General features: G+C 42.5%; 2 protein-coding genes across 2 annotated transcripts; one reads left to right on the forward strand and one right to left on the reverse strand.

The window, feature by feature from the left end:
- Positions 1-1,846: 1,846 nt before the first annotated feature.
- Positions 1,847-12,238, reverse strand: LOC139223416 (stomatin-like protein 2, mitochondrial). The gene is made up of 12 exons (XM_070855331.1): positions 12,172-12,238; positions 10,913-11,210; positions 6,274-6,304; positions 4,896-5,051; positions 4,651-4,756; positions 4,474-4,532; positions 3,943-4,044; positions 3,724-3,858; positions 3,408-3,552; positions 2,956-3,035; positions 2,733-2,861; positions 1,847-2,544 (listed from the first exon to the last, which is right to left on the reverse strand). The coding sequence occupies exons 1-12, from the start codon at positions 12,236-12,238 to the stop codon at positions 2,431-2,433; spliced, it is 1,422 nt and encodes a 473-aa protein (XP_070711432.1). The 3' UTR covers positions 1,847-2,430.
- Positions 12,239-19,607: 7,369 nt separating this feature from the next.
- LOC139223417 (general transcription factor II-I repeat domain-containing protein 2-like) lies at positions 19,608-21,246 on the forward strand. The gene is given in 2 exon segments (XM_070855332.1): positions 19,608-20,567; positions 20,569-21,246. Coding segments are annotated over 2 exon segments (1,638 nt in total).
- Positions 21,247-22,080: the final 834 nt, after the last annotated feature.

The raw sequence follows: 22,080 nt of genomic DNA on the forward strand, positions 1-22,080 counted from the left end.
GGTTTCTCTTCACCTCGGTAAGCACTATTGCTTTGTCGAGACAAGTACGTCTGTGTGCACGAGACGTAGAGAAACACTAGTAAAGCCGCAAAATTGGCGTCACACCTGCAGCACCAAACAGATTTTCTGCTTTCACTCCTTTGCACTTTATCAAGCTCCATCATTGTCTCTTCCCCTCCCCCTCTCATCTCTTTTCTTTCTCTCTCTGCCTCTGGTGGGTGCTAAAAATGAAAAACTTTACATACCTCCTTAACTATACTGCCCTAAGGCTGTGGGCATGTGTGTCTGTGTGTCATGAAGGATGAGGAGGAGGAGGGGAAGGTAAGAAGAGGTGAACAGGAGAGGGAGCTCACATCTTTGTCTAAATTATGATCTTTTTTTTTTCCTCTCCTGAGGCAAAGGAGTTACCGACAACTGTAAAATAAATTAAGGAGAAGACAGACAGTCAGACGGAATAAGAAGAGGAAGGGAGAGACAGAAGGCCGCCGCCGACGAGGGAGAAAGAGGTGTGTCTGGGAAACGCTCGAATGAGAAAACATCCGATATTTGGGCCAGTCACTAGCAGCCTTTTCAAGGATTAAAGACGCACACCCCTGCACACACACACGCACACGGTGGCAAGTGTCTGCTTGCAGTACGCTTTATGTGTTGAAATCCACGCAACCATATTCCACATTCCAGTCATTGCTTTCTCCATTTCATCATATGAGCTCACGGCATAGAATTAGAGGGAGCCTGTTCAGTTTGTAACTCCAGGCTTTATCCTTTCTGTGGCACCCACGAACCAAGAGGCTTGCTGATGTGTAAAAAGAGAAAACAAATCACCTGCCTCGTGGAAATGAACTCTGAATATGTATGAGTTAGCATTTACTTTATCTGTCTGAAGGATTAACGGCTTCCTCGGGGGCGTGATGGGGAGAATTTAAAGCCCCGATGAAATATTTATTGAGCATGATCCTCCGCAGAGGGTGAAAACAAACCAAACACAACTAAAACAGAAGCAAGAGTCAAGTTAGAAAAAGGCCAAAATAAGAGAAAAAGACAAACAGACATTTGTTTAGAAGAAATAAGTCTTTTCCTCCCTGTTCCATTGCTAAACTTACATCGTCTTGGGTGGCCCTCACCCTCAGGCCTAAAATGATTCTGTCAGACTGATAGTCGTAAAGTAAAACTGCTTCTAATACAGGAACACGTCTAGATGTGGGTGTGCAGCGCCTCTTGGAAAGTTTTAAGTAAAATCTTTTAGTGGAAGTGTTTCAAATAATGGAATCAGTTCTTAAAAGAGAGAAGTTTTGTTCAAGATGTGGAACCACGAGAACTGCTTTACCGCACAGGAGTCTTTTTTCTCGTGAAATAGCTGCCACGCCTGTGACAGATGTACTGATGAAATCAAACTACTCTAACTGAGACTTGCTGGTCTCAAACAATTGAAATATTGAAGGGAAATGGCTCAGCATAAGGTTCATATCAAAATTTACATCAGAATGATAATAGATAACAGAAATGTTTGTGATAAATCATCTTTGCGAGAGGGTATAGTTGCAGTAGTTACGACAAGCTCATCACAGGAAGCGGTGCTTTTATGACAACTAGGAACTTGGAAACTGTTTATGAATAACAAAAACCCATTTGAACGACCGCAGAGCACCAACTTAGAAGTCTGAACTGGAAGGGCAAGGCAAAATCACTGTTTTTGTCGATGGAGTCTGGTGGGTTTGAATAGCGTAATGTAATTTCTGGTTAAACCAAAAGGATCTCACAAGTCCATCCCCCGTAGGGATCCTTTTCATAATGTTGTCAGACACACAGAATAACAATCTGAGCCTGGTGAAAACAAGCACTTTTATTGGACGTACTTTGAGTAGCTGCACTTGCTTCAAAGGATTATGTTGCAGCCACTGCATTGCTTGTACCTTCCAGTCGTTTCTACCTCAAAATATGTATACATAGGGCCCAGGCTGAAAAAATAGACACATGTAGTTATCCTTTATGGTTTTGAACCATACCCCAAACAATAACTGCTTTATGTCAAAGGACTGTATGCGCTATAGTAAAATATAACTGCTTTAAAAAAATATAGTAAATTATCATTATATGAAATTATATTTCAAGCATGACAAACACGACTGTCGACATAGTATCACATTGAGCAAATGTCCACGTAAAGTTGATTGTTTTGTATGTGCAAAGAAAACATGTCCACGTACAACACCTGACATTTGTGGTCAATTTTTTCTTTTTTCCCAGCCGTCCCCGCTCCGCATCGTCTCCGTTTATCGAGCACTGCTCGGCTGCCCCGGCAATCTGTGCCCTTTGCGCCAGACAGCGAGGGAGTACACACAGCAGCGTCATTGTCCTCCATAATTGTGGAAAACTGCTTCTGCTTTTTTCAGCGTCTGCTGCAGTTTAGAGCGATAATGGCGTCCTTTGCTACTGAGATGATGCTGACTGGACTGGAGGCTTTTCATTGGGCTCCTCTGTCTTGGTCTTTATGGCCTCAACTTTTGGCCTCAATTTGGCCAGCGTGCTATAAATGGTCATGGCCTGAGGGCAGAACAACAGGATGCTAAGTGTTACCACAGATAGCAATAGTTAAGTAAGTGATATTACACAATAAGGTGTATTGAAAATAATGGATGAGGTGGAGAGGAACAATACAAAATAATAATAATGATATAGTTTGTGAGCAAATTAAAGGCAAATTAAGTTCCATGGCAGGTAGATCAGTATACCTGTGTGACCATGCCACTGACGTCAGCAGTGTTGGAGGGCAGAAGCACAGTGTTGGACTCTCTGGCGAGTTTGGAGAAAGCGGAGACGTACTGCTCGGCAACACTCAGCGAGGCGGCAGCATGTCCGTTCTACCAAGAGCACAACCAAAATTCTGGTTACTGTAAAATACTGTGAATATCGTGTCCTTTGAAGACAATAGAGGCCATAACATCTACTTTATACCTCTTCAGCCAGAGCCTCCGACAGCAGATGGATGGCCTTGGATTTGGCCTCTGCTTTGGCTAACACAGCTTGGGCCTCACCTAAACACAACACAGCATGACAATTTAAAAGAAAACTAGATTTGTTTTGGATTCACAGTATATTGGAGGCTTTAGACGTCCCTTTTCCTCATTCCTCTTAATTCGCTTGCTCTCCAATGTGCTTTCAATTTGTCAGTAAGCGCGTTTGATTTGTTTAAAGTCTGAGTCGTGAGATCCTAGTGTAGTGTTGTAACACAGTCTGCAGGCGCGTAATTAAATGCTTTGTGGATTTAGCGTAATGACGGCCTGAGTCCTGCGTTAACAAGACCTTCAATTACATATGTGATCACACGATTCGTGCATGTAACTGAGTCGATGGAAAAATCCCACTTAAACAGATGTTTCTTTAAGACAAAAGGGAAATACACCGACCGGCCGCTTTGTTTATGTACTCGGCTTTCTCTCCCTCTGAAGCCAGGATTTGAGCTCGTTTATAACCCTCTGCGATGTTGATGGCCGCCTCCCGGGTCCCCTCAGACTCCAGCACTATGGCTCTCTTCCTCCGCTCAGCCTCCACCTACACAGACAACAAAGAGGGATGCTGAATATTTCTCCTCCAGGGAAACAAAATCATCCTAAAACCAACCAGTGGCTGGGTGCGACATGTCTCAGAACCTTGTGTGTAGTAACTGTCAGTGTTGAAATGACAGTCACGGTTGTGTGTGTGTGTGTGTGTTTGTTGTGTTACCTGCATCTGCATTGATTCTTTAACACGAGGCGGAAGTTGTATGTCTTTTATCTCATAGCGCAGGCAGCGGATGCCCCACTCGTCTGACGCCTGGTTGATGGAGTGGACGATGTTGGAATTAAGATGCTCCCTTTCCTTCAAAAACCAGAAAAGCAGCAGGTTTCAGGTACTTCCCTCGTTGCTATGCAATACACACCAAGCAGTGCAGAGGTTTCTTACCCTGAACAATCTATCCATGGCTAGTTTACCCAGTTCTGAACGCATTGTGGTTTGTGCAAGCTGAGTCACAGCATATTCTGGATCTTGTACACCATAACTTGCCTGTAGGGAGACAAAACGAATCAATCTCTAAGTGGATCAGGTCATGAATGAGAACATAACAGGCGCCACCTGCTGGCAAAATCAGAGAGCTCCTGGATTACTGCAAACCAGTGATCATACAACAGATTTTTACAAGTCACTCTGTCACTTCAATCTCAGATTAATTTAACTGTACTTAGTAATAGTCAGGTATGTGTTAGGGTTTGAACTGAATTTTTGATGGATTATTTTACATGACTGTGATTCAAATGTTCCTACAGTGATTTTTTATTACACACATTGTACAGTTATTTCCAGTTATTTGGCAGTTGTTAGTCCAGATACATAATAACTAGGAAAGAACACATGCTAGTACTTATATATATATATATACTTAAATAAATATATATATATACTTAAATAAATATATAGTAAATATTGCCAGCGTACCTTGAAAGGATCTGTGATTCTTAAATAAAGGACTCCATCAATTAGCAGAGTCACATTATCTGTGTAAGGGCAAAGAATATCAGTTCAGTCAGCTGTTTAGATGGTTAACTAAACCACCAATAAGCACAATTTTCAAATGTCATCACTTTCTCCCATTATGAAAAAAAAAAAACCTACCCAGGGAGACAGCTGACTGTTCAGGGATGTCAATGACAATCTCTTTGAGGCTTTGCACATAACGAATTTGGTCCAGAATGGGAATGAGGAAGTTCAGTCCCTGTAATAAAAGGACAAAACAAGTGGGTTAAATGTGCAGGTGCTCCATCCATCCATTCATTCATTCACTCATCTGCATAAATGAACTGTGGTCAAACAGAGAGAGAAATTAGTGTCTTATTGCAGGTTTGGCAGAAAAGATTCACCGGCTGTAGGATCCGGTGAAAGCGCCCCATCCTCTGGACCACCCAGGCCTCCTGCTGCGGCACAAACAGGACTACGGTGTTCATGGGCAGGCGCGAGGCCCATCGCCGCTGCTGGGCTGGAGACACCCACGAGTAAGGCACGGTCCCCTGGGAGCTCTGCAGAGACACGGACACCTCAGCTCACCTGTCTCACCGTTTGCCCACAACACGGTAACACGGCCTGCTTATGTGTCAAAGTTAACTAATATAAATGCACATACGAGAGACTTGAATGCAAAGTGTTACCAGTAAGCACAACAAAGATGAAGTTTGGGAACATTAGCAGGAGGTTAGCCTCGCTGTTAGCCTCGCTGTTAGCTAGCTCATTAGTGCTCATTAAACAGCGTCTTTACCTTAAAAACGGCGCCGCCAGCCCGACACAAGGTGCGCAACATATTTTAAATAAAAATAGCTGAATGACAGATTATACAGATGCTTTACAGCGTTAAAATAAAGTTAATTCATAGCATTTCATATGTAACACGGTGTTAGCCATTACGTGTTACGCTGTAACCGCCCCCTACTGGCCTGGAGGACCGGACTGCATCCTCACTGGTTTACAGTGAGGATGAGTAGGTTTTAATAGATTGTAAATAATCTATTTAATATATTTGTTATTGATTTGGATGCGATCCTGATGCTGTTTACAAGACTTTACTACGCTGATACCTTTACAGATTTATACCCAGCAAATATCCATATATTTCTCATCTAGGCTCAATTCTTTGATTAAATGCAATTCAGTGATATTTATTGAAGTGAAACATATAAAATCCTGCCTGGTCATTTTTTGTTTGCCATTTTAGATGTCATTTAGTAACCATTATCCAAACTGTTGGTTTGCAGACTTGCTTCATATAGACACATGGGAAAAGTCTGCTCTACTGTACTGTACTGTTCATGCAATACCACAAACTATATGTCTGTGACACAGGAGCTGGAGTTTCTCCCAATCATCAGAATGTGATCAGAGTGAATAAAAAAGGGGAAAACTAGGTTGCAAAATACTTGAAAAGAGGCAGCAAAGATCATCAGTAGTCTCCATTGCTAATAGTATAGTAACGCCCCCATGTGGCCACAGTCAGAATGAGCACACCTTGTGATCATAAAGCAGGTTTTCTGAGATTTATCCATCAAGTGTGCTCTTGTTGAGCAAATCTGTCGTTCACCTTGTTATTTATGCAATGATCTAATTTCTGTGCAGATTTCTATCTAAAGAATTGTAGTGTAAGAATCCCAACACTTTCCATTGGGAGACCAGCCTCGTTCTCACGTTTCCTTTTCAAATAACCGTCTCACTCAAAAGTTTTCTAACAGTTTTCTAATCATTGTGGTTTACAGGCCCGACCCACACCGACGTCTTGGCGTAGCTACCACATGGGTAAGTCCACAGAGACAAAGCCATAATTCAGAGTAGACGTATGAATATAGTATTATACTCAGTGATTTGCAGCAAGACAAGACACTGGTGCCATATTAAAGTTAACGAGACACGGCAGACGTGTCAAGGCTACATTCCAGTGCTGAATAATAGTGATAGTAATGCGAAAAGACTAAACCACACAGACTCTGCACAAACTGACGAAGTCTGTGAGGACCTGTGCGAAGCAAAGAAGTCTGTCATTCACAATTTGTATATTTATTACACTTTATCATAGTACTGTGACAAAAAGGGGAAAGATAAAAGTGTAAGAAATGCATTTGTATCCTGGAAAAGCTGAAATATGTAAATATGTCCCATTTGTCATTAAGACGCATTTTGGTGGATGTATGGCGTGTTTGCTTTTTTCTCTATATTTGCACGTGTAACAGTGTTTTGCTGTCAGTGTTGCATTCAAGGTGAACGTTTGCAGTGAGATGACAGGTTTATGCGCTCAGCGTCGAGATGTGCATTGGTTCGAACAGCCCGTTTACGGCACGAGCGTGTGACAAAATGAGGAAGCGTCAGCCCGAGGGTCCCTTTAGCACTGCAGCCGAGCAGTCCGGTCTGTTTCCAAAAACATAAATCAGAGGGGTCACAGGAGTCAGCGTTTAGGTGTCCTTACATGTTTAACCAGAAGCAGCCCATATACAGTGCTGCTCAAAAGTTTACGAACCCTACAGCGATGGTCAGATTTTTAGTAAAAAATACTAAAATAACCTTTTTTTTTAAAAAAAAAAAAGTTTTTTTAACTGTTTTTTCTCTTTTTTTCAAGGATAGAAAAAAATCAGAACAAAAGAAACACGAGGGGCAGTTCTTACTCCTTATTTTGCAAGTGGTTAACAAAGAGGCCCACATAGTCCGTTCATTCAGCTTCAAGCTCCTTAAACGCTGTCCATTTCCTCCATTTTTGATGAAAGGTAGACATTTTCAGCCCCAAGTGGTAAGTTAGTCTTTCCATGGTATAAATTTTTAATTTCTTTCTAATTTAAATGATTTTTTAATTGTTTCAAATGATTTAAAAGATTGGCCTTCAATGAGCATACAAAGAGCTGTCATTCCCCTTTCATTGCACCTTGTATCATCATCTATCATCTAGAGCCGCCGGTTGAAAACTAGGGCATTGAGAAGGCCACATCAAAAGTTTGATGTCCTTTTCAAGCTTTTATTTCCGTACAATCTCTCGCCATATTTTTAAAGTTTCTTCTGTAATGGGGTTATTGCACTTTTGGTCCACATTTTCTTTAATAACTAGTCTCGCCTGTGGCTTGTGTTTGCCTGTCTTTTCTTCAATTTGTTTCCAACTTGCCTGATATTCCGAGGAGCACCAGTAGACTATGTATCTCAATTGTGCAGCAGACAAATATTCTTTTAAATTAGGTACCACTAGACCTCCATTCTCTTTAGTCAGTTGGAGGGATCTTAATTTAATCCGTGGTCTTGCTCCAGCCCAAATAAATCTAGAGATCTGTTTGTCCCATGCATTGAACTGAGACTCTGGGATTTTAACTGATAATGATAGAAAGATGTATAGAAGTCTAGGTAGCATATTTATTTTCACCACTTCCATCCTAGATCTGAAGTCTAAAGTCAGTTTTGACCATTTATCCAGGTCCCTCTGGATCTTATTGTTTATCGTGTTGTAGTTTATCTCATATGTTTTACTTAAGTTGTGGGTGATCAGCACTCTTTTTCCTGAAACAGATAAACTTAATTGTGGTATCTCAGATGGTTTATTAGAAATCTGGAATTGAGAAGCGTTCATTATTATTTTGAAATGTTGATCTTTGTCCGTGTCCCACTGTTGGTCCATAATGCATTGAATGGTCTGTGTTCAGGGGTTGTGTCAGGTTTCTGATCACTTCTATGTGTCTGCTGCTGTGTGTAAGGAGCCCTGTTCTGCGAAGGAAATGGGCTGTAATCATGCCCTGGATTTGTGTTTTGGTATACTTCCTGCCTCCTCTCTCGTATCCAGTCTCGTATCCAATGTCCAGCTTGTTGGCAATAATGACAAACGTCAGTGACCCCTCTAAATCCATCCCAAGGTTGAAGCCTCTTCCTCTCTGAGGTGGGAGTGGAGAGTTATATCCCATTCTATACCGAGGAGGTCCATTTTGTCTCATTTTGTCCCTGTATTCTCTAGTCATACCTCTGCCTCTTAATGGTGTGTTTTGGTAAGCCATAACCTGTTCAGGAATTTCAGGAGTCATTTGTAATGCTTGCAGTTTATTTTTAGACATTTCAAATAATCCAATAGCATCTAATTCCCTTATTTTCTTTAACAGCTCATTTGGTTTTAGTGAATAAATGCCTGGTGCAGATATTTTTCAAGTATAAGCTGCATTTTGATCCAAGCCATTTAAAAACATTGACACGAAAAATGGGTCTTCATTTTCTGTAATTTCTAACTTAGCTTGTTCTTTCCAACACTTTTGAAATCTATTTGCATATTCAGATATTGGTTCATTTGATTTTCATTTGCAATTCAGAACTTGGGTAACATCTCTGATGAACTCGCAGCCTTCTTGAAGAAAAATGCAGCTCAAGATAATGTGTTCTTCTTTATGTATTTTTCGTAACCACGAATACTTACGTTCTACGGTAACTTCACCGTCAATAGGTCCGTCATTATCATAACTGAGTGTTTGACATTCCTCAATTATCGTATCAATTTTAATGTGTGGCATTAAAGTCGTCAAAATATAACGAACATCTTTTCCAGACAATGAGCTATGCATTAAAGCTGTAGTCCACCAATTCAAAAATGCTGTTGGATTTCCTAATGGTGAAGGAGCATCCTGCGTGATCCGCGATATTTCCATAAGTGTTAACGGTTTATCCATGAGACGGTTATCCATAGTTACTAGAGGCATTGCAATGTTTAATTGTTGTTTACCTGAGGAGGTCTGCTCTACTTGTTGTTCATTTGAAAAGCTATGCTCTTGTTCCTCTTCCTCTACTATTATCAAATATTCAATCATGTCCTGAATACTTTTTGTCTATCTCTGATATGCTAGATATAATAGATTTCATCATTTTAGTATCAATTTGATTGAAGTCCACTTTTATGTTTGCGCCGTAACACTGCTCTAAAGCTCTTTGCCTTTCTTTATTATAGCGGAAATCTTTTTGAATTCACATGCCATACACTCTTTGACATATTTAGTTTGTTCAGCTCTGACTTTTTCCAAGTCTAATTTCTCTTGTTTATAGTCTCAAAAACTTTTTTGCAATTTTGTATCCATTCGTTGACACATTGTTTTCTTCAGTCTTGAATTGGTTTTGATATATTACCAATTCCAGGAAAAATAATTGTAGGAGTAACTTAAATTAGTGGTGGGGAAGGTACATTTGTGCCTGAACACGCAAACATCCAATCAACCATTTCTTCATCAGATTCATATTCTGGAGGTGGTATGCTCATGTTAAGAGAGGGATATAACGAAACTGAAGATTTAATTTTAACTTTTAACTTTGTTTGTCATCAGTTTGAGCTGGTTCTATTTTGAGTGTATTTTGAGGCATGTTCATAATCAATTTAGTCTTTTTCTACTCTTCTTTTTTTTTTTTACATTTGCTGGCCACTGTTTGCTCATTAATTCCCAAGATTTGAATACATCAATCAGGTACTCCTTGTCCCAGTTTGGATTGGGAACTGCAGTGTTATCTATTATATATGTACGAATTTGGTCCAATTTGTTTCTATCAAAACTTCCTTCTATAGGATAACGATTATCAGTCCATTCAGAGATGTCCATTAAAAATGGTTCAACATAATAAAATTAGATTTTTAATTGTATCCATTCTCTAGGTGTCATTTGGCTAATTGTTGTCTTTGTAACTTCTTTTAAGTGAGGGTTTGTTTTTAACGACTTTTTCATAGCTTTCCTCTCCTTTTTTGGTAAATCATGTTCAGATTTTTTTTAATGGTTATCATATTTCCTCTAGAGACTTTACTGTTTTGTGACCCCATGATTAATATTTCATACAGTTAGTAAAAATAAAACATACATAAGACTTAATAATAATACATTTTATTTATAGGCGCCTTTCAAAACACCCAAGGACACCGTACAAGACACAGATAAAAACAAAGTTAAAAGTTGTAACCGTTTTTTTTTTTTTTTAAAAAAAAGGGGAGATCTGCAGAGTGACAGTCAGAATGAGTATGCTTGTTTGAACAGGTGGGTTTTGAGGTGTGATTTAAAAATAGTCAATGTGTTTGTAGTGTCAATTGGCTGATTGGCCACTCAGCTGGGTGCGGGACAAGACCTTGTTTTTAACGCGCTTCAAACAATGATTTTCCAGGCGATAGTGCTGTTGGGTGAGGTTCACATTTAATTTAAATCCGCTTTACATACAAAACATTTTTGCTTACGTGATGGTTGAGATGGTGGTTGCATGCGTTGTGACAGCGGTAAAAAACGTCTGATCTCCCCGTCACCCATGCATCATTACCTGGCCTATAGCACGTGTGCAATATATACGCTTCCATGCCACACCACTACACTACACTGCCACCCGTGGTAGACAACCGCACCTACAGTGTTGATGTTACGGATGTCTGGTGGGAGGGAGTTCCAGAGGCGGGGGGGTAGAGCGGCTGAAGGCTCTGGACTCCATGGTGGTCATACTGGCAGGAGGGATAGTGAAGTTGATGGAGGATGATGATCTGAGAGTCCGGCTGGGTGTGTTTATGTCGAGGAGTTCAGTCAGGTATGGAGGGGCGAGGTTATGGAGGGCTTTGAAGGTTAGGAGGAGGATTTTATATGTGATGCGGTATGTGACTGGGAGCCAGCGAAGCTGTTGGAGAACAGGGGTGATGTGATTGGTGGAAAGGTAGAGCTGGGTGTCGTCTGCATAGCAATGAAATTGAATGTTATATTTACGGAAAATGTGGCCAACGGGGAGGAGATAGATGATGAAGAGGATAGGACCGAGGACAGAACCCTGGGGAACACCGGAGGAGATGGGAGATGGCTGGGATGTAAATGTTTTTAACTGAATTAATTGAGAACGGCTAGAGAGATATGATTTGAACCAGTCAAGTGGGGTGCCAGATAAGTCAATGGAAGCCAGTCTATGGAGAAGGATGGAATGGGAGATGGTATCAAAAGCTGCAGTCAGGTCGAGGAGGATAAGAATGGATAAGAGTTTGGAATCTGCTGTCATTAAAAGGTCGTTGGTGATTTTGAGTAGGGCTGTTGCTGTGCTGTGATGGGGACGGAAGCCTCACTGGAATTGTTCTTAAAGGTTATTGTTGGAAAGGTGAGAGTGGACTTGAGATGCAACTGTTTTTTCCAGGATTTTAGAGAGGAATGGCAAATTGGAAATAGGACGAAGGTTATTGAAATTGTTGGGGTCTGAACCAGGTTTCTTCAGAATCGGTGTTACTGCAGCAGATTTGAAAGGTGATGGGACTGAACCAGAGGTGAGGGAGGAGTGGATGATGGTGGTGATGAGAGATGACAGGGAGGAGAAACAGGCTTTGATGAGAGGTGTCGGGAGGGGGTGGAGTTGACAGGTGGATGGTTTAGATTTTCTGATGAGTTCAGTTATCGCAGCAGCAGAGGGAAGGACGAAACTTGAGAGTGGCTGGGAGGAGGGAGTTTGGGGAACAGGAGGGAAAGAATTGTAGGGGATGTGAGAGGCCAGTTGGCTGTGGATATTGTCTATTTGTGCATTGAAGAAGTTCATGAGTGCATTACAGTGGTCAACAGAGTAGAAGTGTGGGGGGAAAATAGTCCGGTGGGTGGAGGGAGTTGTTGATTAATGAAAACAGAGTCTGAGTGTTGCCATCACCAGCACTGATGAGACCTGCGTAATATTGTGATTTGGCTGTGTTAATTGAGTCCTCGTAGCGGAGGATGTGGTGGTGATACATGTCCTTCTGAACAGTTAGACCGGTTTTATTGTAGAGTGGTTCCAGTTGTCGTCCTTTGGCTTTGAGAAGGCGGAGTTGGGGTGTAAACCAACGTGCAGAGTGGGTGAATGACACAGTCCGGGTTTTTAGGGGGGCAAGTGAGGTCAACAGAGAGTGGAGACTTGAATGAAGCTCTTTTGTATCTTCCTTCTTTGTATTTTCTTAATTAATTTTATTACTCTGCCAGCTAAATTTAGGGGAGGCTGTTATGTCTCAATGCTGCTCGATCAGTATATGACAATAATAGCAACAAGAACAACAACACTTGCACATCAAGAAATCGGGTTCGTCGATGCGAGCGGGCCGTCAAGATAGCAGCGTGTTGTTGTGCTTCACTATACAGTGAATAGCACATAGTGAAACCACATGTTTCTTTGTCTGAAGAACTATTGGACTGTAGAACTAACTGTCCCCCAGTTTCACACACAGTCACCATTGGCCGGAGGGGACACATGATTTTACGACCGCAGGCCAACAAAACCAGTTCACTCTTTCTGATCTCTCTTTTCTGCTCCCTCTTTTCCGGACGTCTCTCCTGCAGAGGAGAGACCAGCTCTCCTGATCTCTCCTGAAGAGGAGAGAAGCTCAATTCAGCTAAGCTCTGCCTCAGTGTGGTCTGTCCAGAGCAGCCACCTCCTTCATGGTAGCGACACAAGGTCCTGCCTGAAGTAAGCAGATCAGCGCCAGCAGGCACGACCCAGAGGCTGCCAGCTGATAACCAGAACCAACAACAGGAGCACACCAGCAAGTTAGCACAGAGCTGCTAACTAACAGGAACAAAGGAGCGACCGGATTCCTCCAGCCTGCAACCACACAGCAACGGACAAGAACCACACCTTTCCTCCAGCAACAGGCTGAGAAAGCAGGGCATAATTAGCATAGCATTACTGCATACATGGTTTACCCCTGTTAATGTATTGACTTGCTTAAATGTTCATTGAGTTTGATTATTGTGATGTGTTGTAGATTACTGTGCAGCCATTAAGTTTAGTTGATGTTAGTTTGGTCACACAGACACAGGGTATACAAACTAACCATCCTATCTTAACCTGCACCTTTATCTCTCTCACACACACAGTCTGCAACAGGCCACTGAGGGACAAAGCTAAGCTAACAGCACTTAGCTTCCTTTGTCTCCTTTGCCCCACACCTCAGGGGGTCTGGCCATCACCATTTGGGCTCTCCCCCCACCTTTGTGGGCCCATCCCACATTCCTCAGCCTTATCACACACACACACACACACACACACACACTCTTATTATTTGTTCGTTTAGTCATAGAGACTTAGTTAGATTGTTTGATTGATTTTGTTTCTGTAACAGCAGATGTCTTTAATACCTACTCTGCTTCAGCTGTACTTACAACCAAAATACAAGTCCTTCACCTTAATGAGTAACAAATGATGTCCCTGCGTCTTGCTCTGTTTTAATAAATGTTTTAATACCTGCTGTCTCCTTTAATGTTGTACAAGGGTGAACACTGCCAACTTCTACACTGTCAAGAACTCCAAAATCCTTCAGCTAGCTATCAATGTGGTAATTTTGGTAGTAGTTATTAAATTAATTATAAAACATAATTCCAAATTGATAGTTTAGTACTTTTATGAGACTAAATCAATTAAAACGGCTGTCTTTTCCTCGTTTTTCGAGGTGGTGCCCCAATCGAGGTGGACTTTATTCAAAGTTCATTCATTTTAATAATTAATAATTATCTTTGATAATTATTAATTATTTCTGATAGCCAAATTGAACATTACCACTTGTCAAAGCACAACAGTGTACACAACAACATACATAAGCCGTCCAGCGAAGCGACCTGCGCAACCTTTGTCTTTCTTTTTGTCTTTGAGCAGTGCAGCGACACTTCCTGCGTGTCCTCACTCTCTTCATAAGCCACGCAGCGTCACCTCAATGACCTCACGCTTTTATTACGAGCCGTCCAACGACACTTCCTGTGACCTAACGCTCTTCATAAGCCATCCAGCGACACTCTACAAGTGACCTGATGCTTTTTATAAGCCGTCCAGTGTCACTTTATAAGTGACCTGACGCTTTTCCCTGGACTGCGCAGTCAGTGCGTATCCCGTAGACACCACTTTAATGCCACGTGTGACGTGGAGGGGCCCCCCTCTTCCTATTTTTTGTCCCTTTTTTTTTTTTTTATTAAATACACAAAACACTATAAGTAGGCCTACAGGTATATAATCGATCAGTATTTCTAAAAGTTATAGAGTTATAAAAAAAACCTTTAAAGCAGCACCGTCAGGTTCGTGACGCCAAATTGTAGGGATGCTTTTCCATGGTTTGTAGTAATGAAGAGAGGATTCTAAGATTCATTCAAGAAGTTTATGTAAGTTCACGAGCTCGGAGTCCAACATCACAGGCATAGATGAGACTCAAGAGTACAGGGTAAAGCGACCACATAGGATTCTACAAGCAAAATCTGGTTTCAGGTCCAGCTAGTAATAGGTTAATAGTAATAAGTTTGGAATGAATGTGTGACAGTAGGAACACATTCCCAGGAAGGACATAATTTGCTTTTTAGTCTGTGGTTTGCCTGCGAATGGCTTCAGTTCTTTTTCGAGAGAGAGATTTGCCATGTGGAGAGATAATGCGTCCTAGAAACGTCACTTCCTGCTTCACAAATTGAAGTTTAGATAGGCTAGCTTTGTGACATCTTTCAGCTAGGTGTTTCAACAGTGTAACAGTGTCACTCTCACATTGTTTAGCAGAGGGTGCACATATCAATCAATCAATCTTTATTTATATAGCGCCAATTCACAACAGCGTTAACTCAAGACGCTTTACATAAAGAGCAGGTCTAGACCAAACTCTTTAATTAGAGAGAGACCCAATGATTCAGGAATTCAAAATGAAGTATTCAAGAATTCCCACATTCCCACAAGCATCAGATACTATATTGAGCAACAGTGGCAAGGAAAAACTCCCCTTTAACGGGAAGAAACCTCGAACAGACCCAGGGTCAATGTGGGCGGCTTCTGTCAGGGTCCGCATTAAGTGGAGGTTGGACAGAGAGAGAGAGAGAGACAACACAAACAGCAACCAACGTACTAACAGTGACTATAGCACTAACAATAGTGCTATAGGACCAGGGTGATAGGAGGTGCTTGTAGATGTAGTTTAGCAGAGTTACGGTGGCATCCTGAACCCCCCTCCTGTTCCTGTAGGCAAACTGCAGTGGATCAAGCAAGTGTTCAGTCCTATTCAGGAGTTCAGCTTTAACCAGTTTTTCAAATGACTTCATGACTAGAGAAGTCAGGGCTATGGGCCTGAAATCATTTAAAGATTTAGGGTGTTTAGATTTGGCAGCAGGAACTATAGTGGCCTGTTTCCACAAAATAGGAACCTTCTGCTGGGAAAATGACAGATTAAAAATATAATTAAAAATCGGTCCTAGTTATTCAGCACAGATTGAGAGCATTCGACCACTAATGTTGTCAGGGCCAGCACTTGTTCTGGTTTTACAGTGTTTCAAAGTTTTGACAGCCATATACACATCAAACGGAGGTGCGGCCAGTTGATTGGATTCCAGAAAAGTGTTTTTCAACGTAGTTATTTCATTGTTAAAATCATGCACATCAAATCTTGAATAAAATTTGTTTAGCTCCTATGCCAGACCCAGATCTGAGGTGAACCCGTCTAATGAGACCTTTTTCTTTGCATTGTCAGTCAGCCCAACCATAGTCTTAATACTGTCCCATGCTGAGCCCAGGTTGTTGTTGCTCAGCTTATCTTCAACTTTTTGTTTGTTACATAATTTAGCTCTCCCGATTTCCTGTTTGATTTCCTTTTGTACAGAAAGGAGCTCAGTAAGGTTACCCTGTTTAAAAGCCTGTTTCTTTTTATTTAACAACACTTTAAGATGCCTGCTCACCCAGGGTTTGCTATTTGGGTAAGATTTAACAGTCTTTACAGGAAAAACAGTGTCCACGCAGTAGGTTATCCAGGAGCTGACCACAGTTTGTTAATGTCACTAGAGGATTCAATGAACTCCTCCCAAGCTGTACTGTCCAGACAGCCCAGAAGAGACATTGTGGCCTCTTCTGACCACACTTTGCTGTTTTTGGTTGTCACTTTTCCCCTCTGACGACATGTCCGATAGGATGGAATCAGGTACACACAATTGTGGTCGGCTGAACCCAGCGGAGGGAGTGGTATTGATTTATAGGCTTTTTAAATAGACACATAACACTTGTCTAGGATCCTGTCTTTCTGGTTGGGACAGGAAACATACTTGTACAAGTTTCTGAGGGTTTTATCCCAGTGAGCAGTGGTTAAAATCACCTAAAATGAGATTAGGACCGTCTGGGGAAATAGCACGGTTTGAAAAATTAGTTCAGTGGCGTTTTCCTCATTAGCCTTTGGATGGATATAAGCAACCATCACAAAAATCTGTGGAAATTCTCGTGGAAGATACACTGGGCGCATGGACAAAGAAAGCAGCTCAACATCCTTGGTGCATAAACTTTCTCTCACCACCACAGTTTTACACCAGCACTCGTTTATATACAGACATACCCCTCCTCCGCATGATTTCCCTGTTGTCGCAGACGCTCTGTCGGTGCGGAACGGGACCCCGAGCCCGTCTATGGCCAAATCACCGTCGGCGTCCTTTTCCCCGAACTACGTCTCTGTAAATGCCAGGATATGGGCTTCTTTGAACTCATGGTGGTGACGGACAAGAGCCTGAAGTTCTTCAATCTTGTTGCAGAGGGACCGGGCATTAGACAGGATGATGGAAGGCAGGGGTATGCGAGACAGATGTTGGCGTCTCATGCGCTCCCGCACCCCACCTCTCCTGCCTCGCTTCCTCGGTTTACGCTGCAGAGCTCTGAAGTAATCACCTTTCCCATGGCCGTGGACAAATTCCTCCAGGTCAGGGAAAACCAGGTTCGCCGGTGGTCCGCTGATAGCAGGGTTGTTATAGTTGAACAGGTAATCTCTTGAGTATTGAATTATCATATTGACTTCAGGTGCCGTGAGCAGCGCGCGCCATACAGACGCCAACACCACCAGGAAATAAATCACGGTCAAATCCATCGTCTCTGAACCCTGTCACGCTTCAGCAAGCTGATGTAGAGTTAAGATTGATCCAAAACTTGCGAATTAACAGGCTTAAAACTTCCAAACTCAAGCATACTCAAACAAACAAGACGGACACTCTTCCTGCTGCTGGTCGCTGCATGCGCATGTGCCCCCATTCAAGTGTGCCCCCAAACAGGCGTGTTATTGGATCTACACTCCCCTCCAAAGGTATTGGAACAGTGAGGTCAATTCCTTTATTTTTGCTGTACACTGAGAACATTTGGGTTTGAGACAAGAGAACAACATTTCAGCTTTTATTTCCAGGTATTTACATTTGGATCTGATAAACAACTTAGAAGATAGCACCTTTTGTCTGAACCCACCCACTTTTCATGTGAGCAAAAGTATTGGAACACGTGACTGACAGGCATGGGCGTGGTAGTGGGGGGAAAAGTGGACCTGACTACCCAGGGCCCGAGTAGGGAGAGGGGCCCATGAAAATCCTGATATATATATATATATATTTTTTGTGATGTTTTCATTTCGAATGAATTGGGCCCTCCAATTAATTGGTGTCATAATTTATTTCAGATATATTGATAACATCAACTGAGAGAATTAACTTTATGTCAAAGTCCTCCCAACATATTGGACATTCTGGGGGCCCCCTCTTGGAGGCGCAAAATGGTTTAGTCCGCCCGACAGCGACCGGCGACAAGTGTAACGTCAGTGAGTCCAGATTGAATGACCTGGGGGCTAGACATCATGCTGCCCAAGAAGCACAAGTCGGGGTATCAGAAGAGGAAAGAAAAAGAAAGAAGGCAGAATGAGGGGAGGCAGTGGCAGCTGTTGACTGCTTTCTTTCCCAAAGGTGAACCGAGTTTGCTTGTTATGCAAAGTCCAATTAACTTACGTTGGTATGTTGGTTCGCGAGGGAGAGACAGAGACAGAGAGAGAGAAACCATCACAACACTTGACACATTATAAATCAATATCTGATTTTTTTATTTTTAGATTATTTTTTCTCTTTATCTTTAGTTGTCATAGTAATAGGCTCCACTGGGATGGGGCCCACTGACATTGAGAGTGTACAGGGCCCAGAATTTGGTGCTACGCCCCTGCTGACAGGTGTGTTTTGTTGCCCTGCTGTGTCCTATTACATTGATTACTCAAACAATAAATAGAGCTGAATGTCTACATTCAGTTTCAGATTTGGGTTTTGCCCGTGCAGACTGCATTTATAGTTAGAGGTGTAACCAACATGAAAACCAGAGAGCTGTCCATGGGTGAAAAACAAGCAACTGTGAAGCTGAGAGAAGACGGAAATCAATCAGAGCCATTGCACAAACTTTGGCCACAGCCAGTACAACCTTTTGGAATGTCCCGAAGAAGAAAGAAACCACTGGTGTACGTGTGGCGTGATGACGTCGAACGGGTAGACCAAGGAAAACGGCAGCAGTTGACAACAGAAACGTCGTAAGAGCTGTAAAGAAAGACCCTAAAACAACTGTTGGGGACATCAGCAACAACCTCCAGAGGGCAGGAGTGAAGGTATCACAATCTACTGTTTGCAGAAGACTTTATGAACAAAAGTACAGAGGCTACACTAGAAGGTGCAAACCACTCATCAAAATCTCTGGTACAAAGTTTTATGGACTGATGAGACAAAGATGAACCTTTACCAAAGTGATGGAAAGGCTAAAGTTTGGAGACAGAAAGGATCTGCTCATGATCCCAAACATACAAGCTCATCTGTGAAATACAGTGGAGGTAATGTCACGGCTCGGGCTTGCACGGCTTCTTCTGGGACGGGCATCATTGATGATGTAACACACGATGGCAGCAACAAAATGAACTCAGAAGTCTACGGAAAAATGTTTCTGCCAATTTAAAGAAAGATGCAACCAAACTGATTGGGAGAACCTTCATGGTGCAGCAAGATAATGACCCAAAACACACTGCCAAACCAACACTGGAGTTCATCAGGGGCAAGAAATGGAAGGTTTTAGACTGGCCAAGTCAATCTCCAGACTTCAACCCTATAGAGCATATGTGTCAAACTCAAGGCCCGTGAGATCATTTTATATAGATCTATTATTATTGTTATTAATGGCCCGGCGATATGAAGCGCTGATAACACACAAACTACAGATAGCATAACGCAGCACTTCAGCTGCCTTGCCGAACACTAGGCTACCTGGGAACATTCCCGCGTCAATCAAGCCAAGCTTCTGTTGCTGTATACAACCCTATTGTAAAGTTATTGCGAAGCTAGCCTCTCACAATGGCAAAGAGAAAAGTTGATTGTGAAAACAGAGCCTTTCAAAACCCACGGGAGGCTGAGTATATGTTTACTGACATTGGCGGTAAACCTGTGTGTCTAATTTGTGGAGCTAATGTGGCTGTAATGAAGGAATTTAATCTAAGACGGCACTACGAGACAAAACATCAGGATAAGCTGAAAAACCTGAATGCAGAGCAGAAGATACATAAAGTAGAAGAGTTATAGAAGAATCTGACATTTCAGCAGACGTTTTTCACCTGAGCAAAATCACAAAGTGAAGCTGCTGCGAAAGCAAGTTTTATCGTGGCAGAGGAGATAGCCAAATCAGCCCGGCCACTTACCGAGGGAGAGTTTCTGAAGAGCTGCACGATGAAGGTGTGCGAGGTCTTGTGTCCAGACAAAAAGCAGACGTTGGCAAATGTAAGCCTGAGTAGAAATACGGTTGCTGATCAGGTTTGTGAGATGGCCACTGATTTAAGAACACAGTTGAGCGAAAGAAGCAAAGACTTTATTGCATACTGTCTTGCTGCGGATGAAAGTACTGACACAACGGACACTGCACAGCTGGCCATCTTCATCCGTGGAGTGGACTCTAATTTGCACGTTACAGAGGAAATATTGGACATTAAATCGATGCAAGGGACAACGACAGGAAAAGACATTTGTGAAAACCTATGTCAAAGCGTAACCGACATGAAAGTGCCCTGGCACAAAGTTATTGGACTTAGAACAGATGGAGCACCGGTGATGTGCGGTGAAAAAAGTGGACTAGTGGGAAGGATGCGAGGAAAGATGCAGGAGGAGAACTGTACTGGTGAGTTAACAGCATATCACTGCATCATACACCAGGAAACGCTGTGTGGTAAAGTCCTAAAAACGGTGCACGTAACGAGCACTGTAACGCAAACCGTAAACTTTATCCGAGCCAAAGGTTTAAATCACCGGCAATTTCAGTCTTTTAATGCGGGAAATAGATTCAGAGTTTGCCGACATTCCTTCTCATACAGATGTGCGTTGACTGAGTCGGGGAAAAGTTGTCAATAGAGTTTTTGTGCTCCGCAAGGAAATGTGTCAGTTCATAGACAGTAAAGGAGAAGACCCCACAGTTTTGCTGGATGAAAAGTGGAAATGTGAGTTGGCGTTTCTGGCTGACATAACAGCTCATCTCAACGTCTTAAACCTTCAGCTCCAAGGACGTGACCGCACGATCACTGACATGTATGATGCGGTGAAGGCATTTCAATTGAAGCTGCTCTTCTGGGAGACGCAAATGCACCAGCGCAACTCGCCTCACTTTCCCCGTTGCCAAGTAACGTTGAACCAAGTCCGCACAACGGTTTTCCCAAATGCGCACTTTGCTGATAAACTGAGCACACTGCGCACTGAGTTCGCACTGCGCTTTCGTGACTTTGAAGCACAAAAAAAGAATTTCGAGCTGCTTCGCAACCCATTTGCCATCGACGTGGAATCTGCACCTGTACAGATTCAGATTGAGCTGCAGTGTAACGGGACACTAAAGGCAAAGTACGACACTGCGGTGCCCGCACAGTTTATTCGCTCCATTCCTGAAGCAATGCCCCAGCTCCGTCTACACACGGCTCGAACCTCGTGCACGTTTGGTAACACATACTGTATATAAAGCAATCTCCATGCAACTTATGAGTGAACACTGAACTTAATTTACACACAATTCTTTCATTTCCACGTTAGCAGAAGAATATCTCAGTCAAAGTAATAACCATAAACTGTAACACTGAGTAAACGTGAACATTGCTGCGGTGCAAATGTACATTTTGGGAATTTCTATGTTTCAGTGTTAAAATAAGCACTATGCATGGAGCACAGCAAGTCAATTGTGGGTTTAATTTTGGAGACGGCCACTCGGAGATCATCCCCCACGTTTAGACGAGATCTGTATTTATTTTTGATATACGTCAGTGCCGAGCAAGTCTTTTCGCACAGGTATGTCGAGCCAAACGGCGTCAGCCTCTGCGTCTGTGTTCTGTATAAGCAGTTCTTCCCCCACTCTCTCTCTGTCTCTCTCTCTCTCAGCTCCCTGGCACATGATTCAGTTCCCAGCATGTTGGTTATGTTCATTTGGCTAAATAAATGATACTTTTTGCTGCCTGGTTAAGTTAGCCTCCGGGTGTTGGAGAGACCATCACCACTTTATTATTTTTTGTGCGGTAACCCTGGGGTGGCCCCTGGCGTGCCCGGAAAGCCGACGAAGACTAGTCAAGGATTAGTTAGGTAGAGACAGTTTTTGATAGAGAGGGAACAAGGCATGCTCTAGAGTAGGTTAGGTAACAGCATTGATTTCTAATTCTAGCGATAGCATGTGGTGGCATCTGCAGGCTTTTGTTTCCACACAGCGTTGTGGGGAGTCAGAGCAATTTGTTTTGTGCAGTAGTTTGTTAGATTCTAGGCTGTAGTTGTGTTCCTTTGGAACACTTGTGACCCTGGTGTTCGTCAG

The sequence above is a fragment of the Pempheris klunzingeri genome, chromosome 24 (assembly GCF_042242105.1).
Source record: "Pempheris klunzingeri isolate RE-2024b chromosome 24, fPemKlu1.hap1, whole genome shotgun sequence".
In the NCBI taxonomy this organism is placed as follows: Eukaryota; Metazoa; Chordata; class Actinopteri; order Acropomatiformes; family Pempheridae; genus Pempheris; species Pempheris klunzingeri.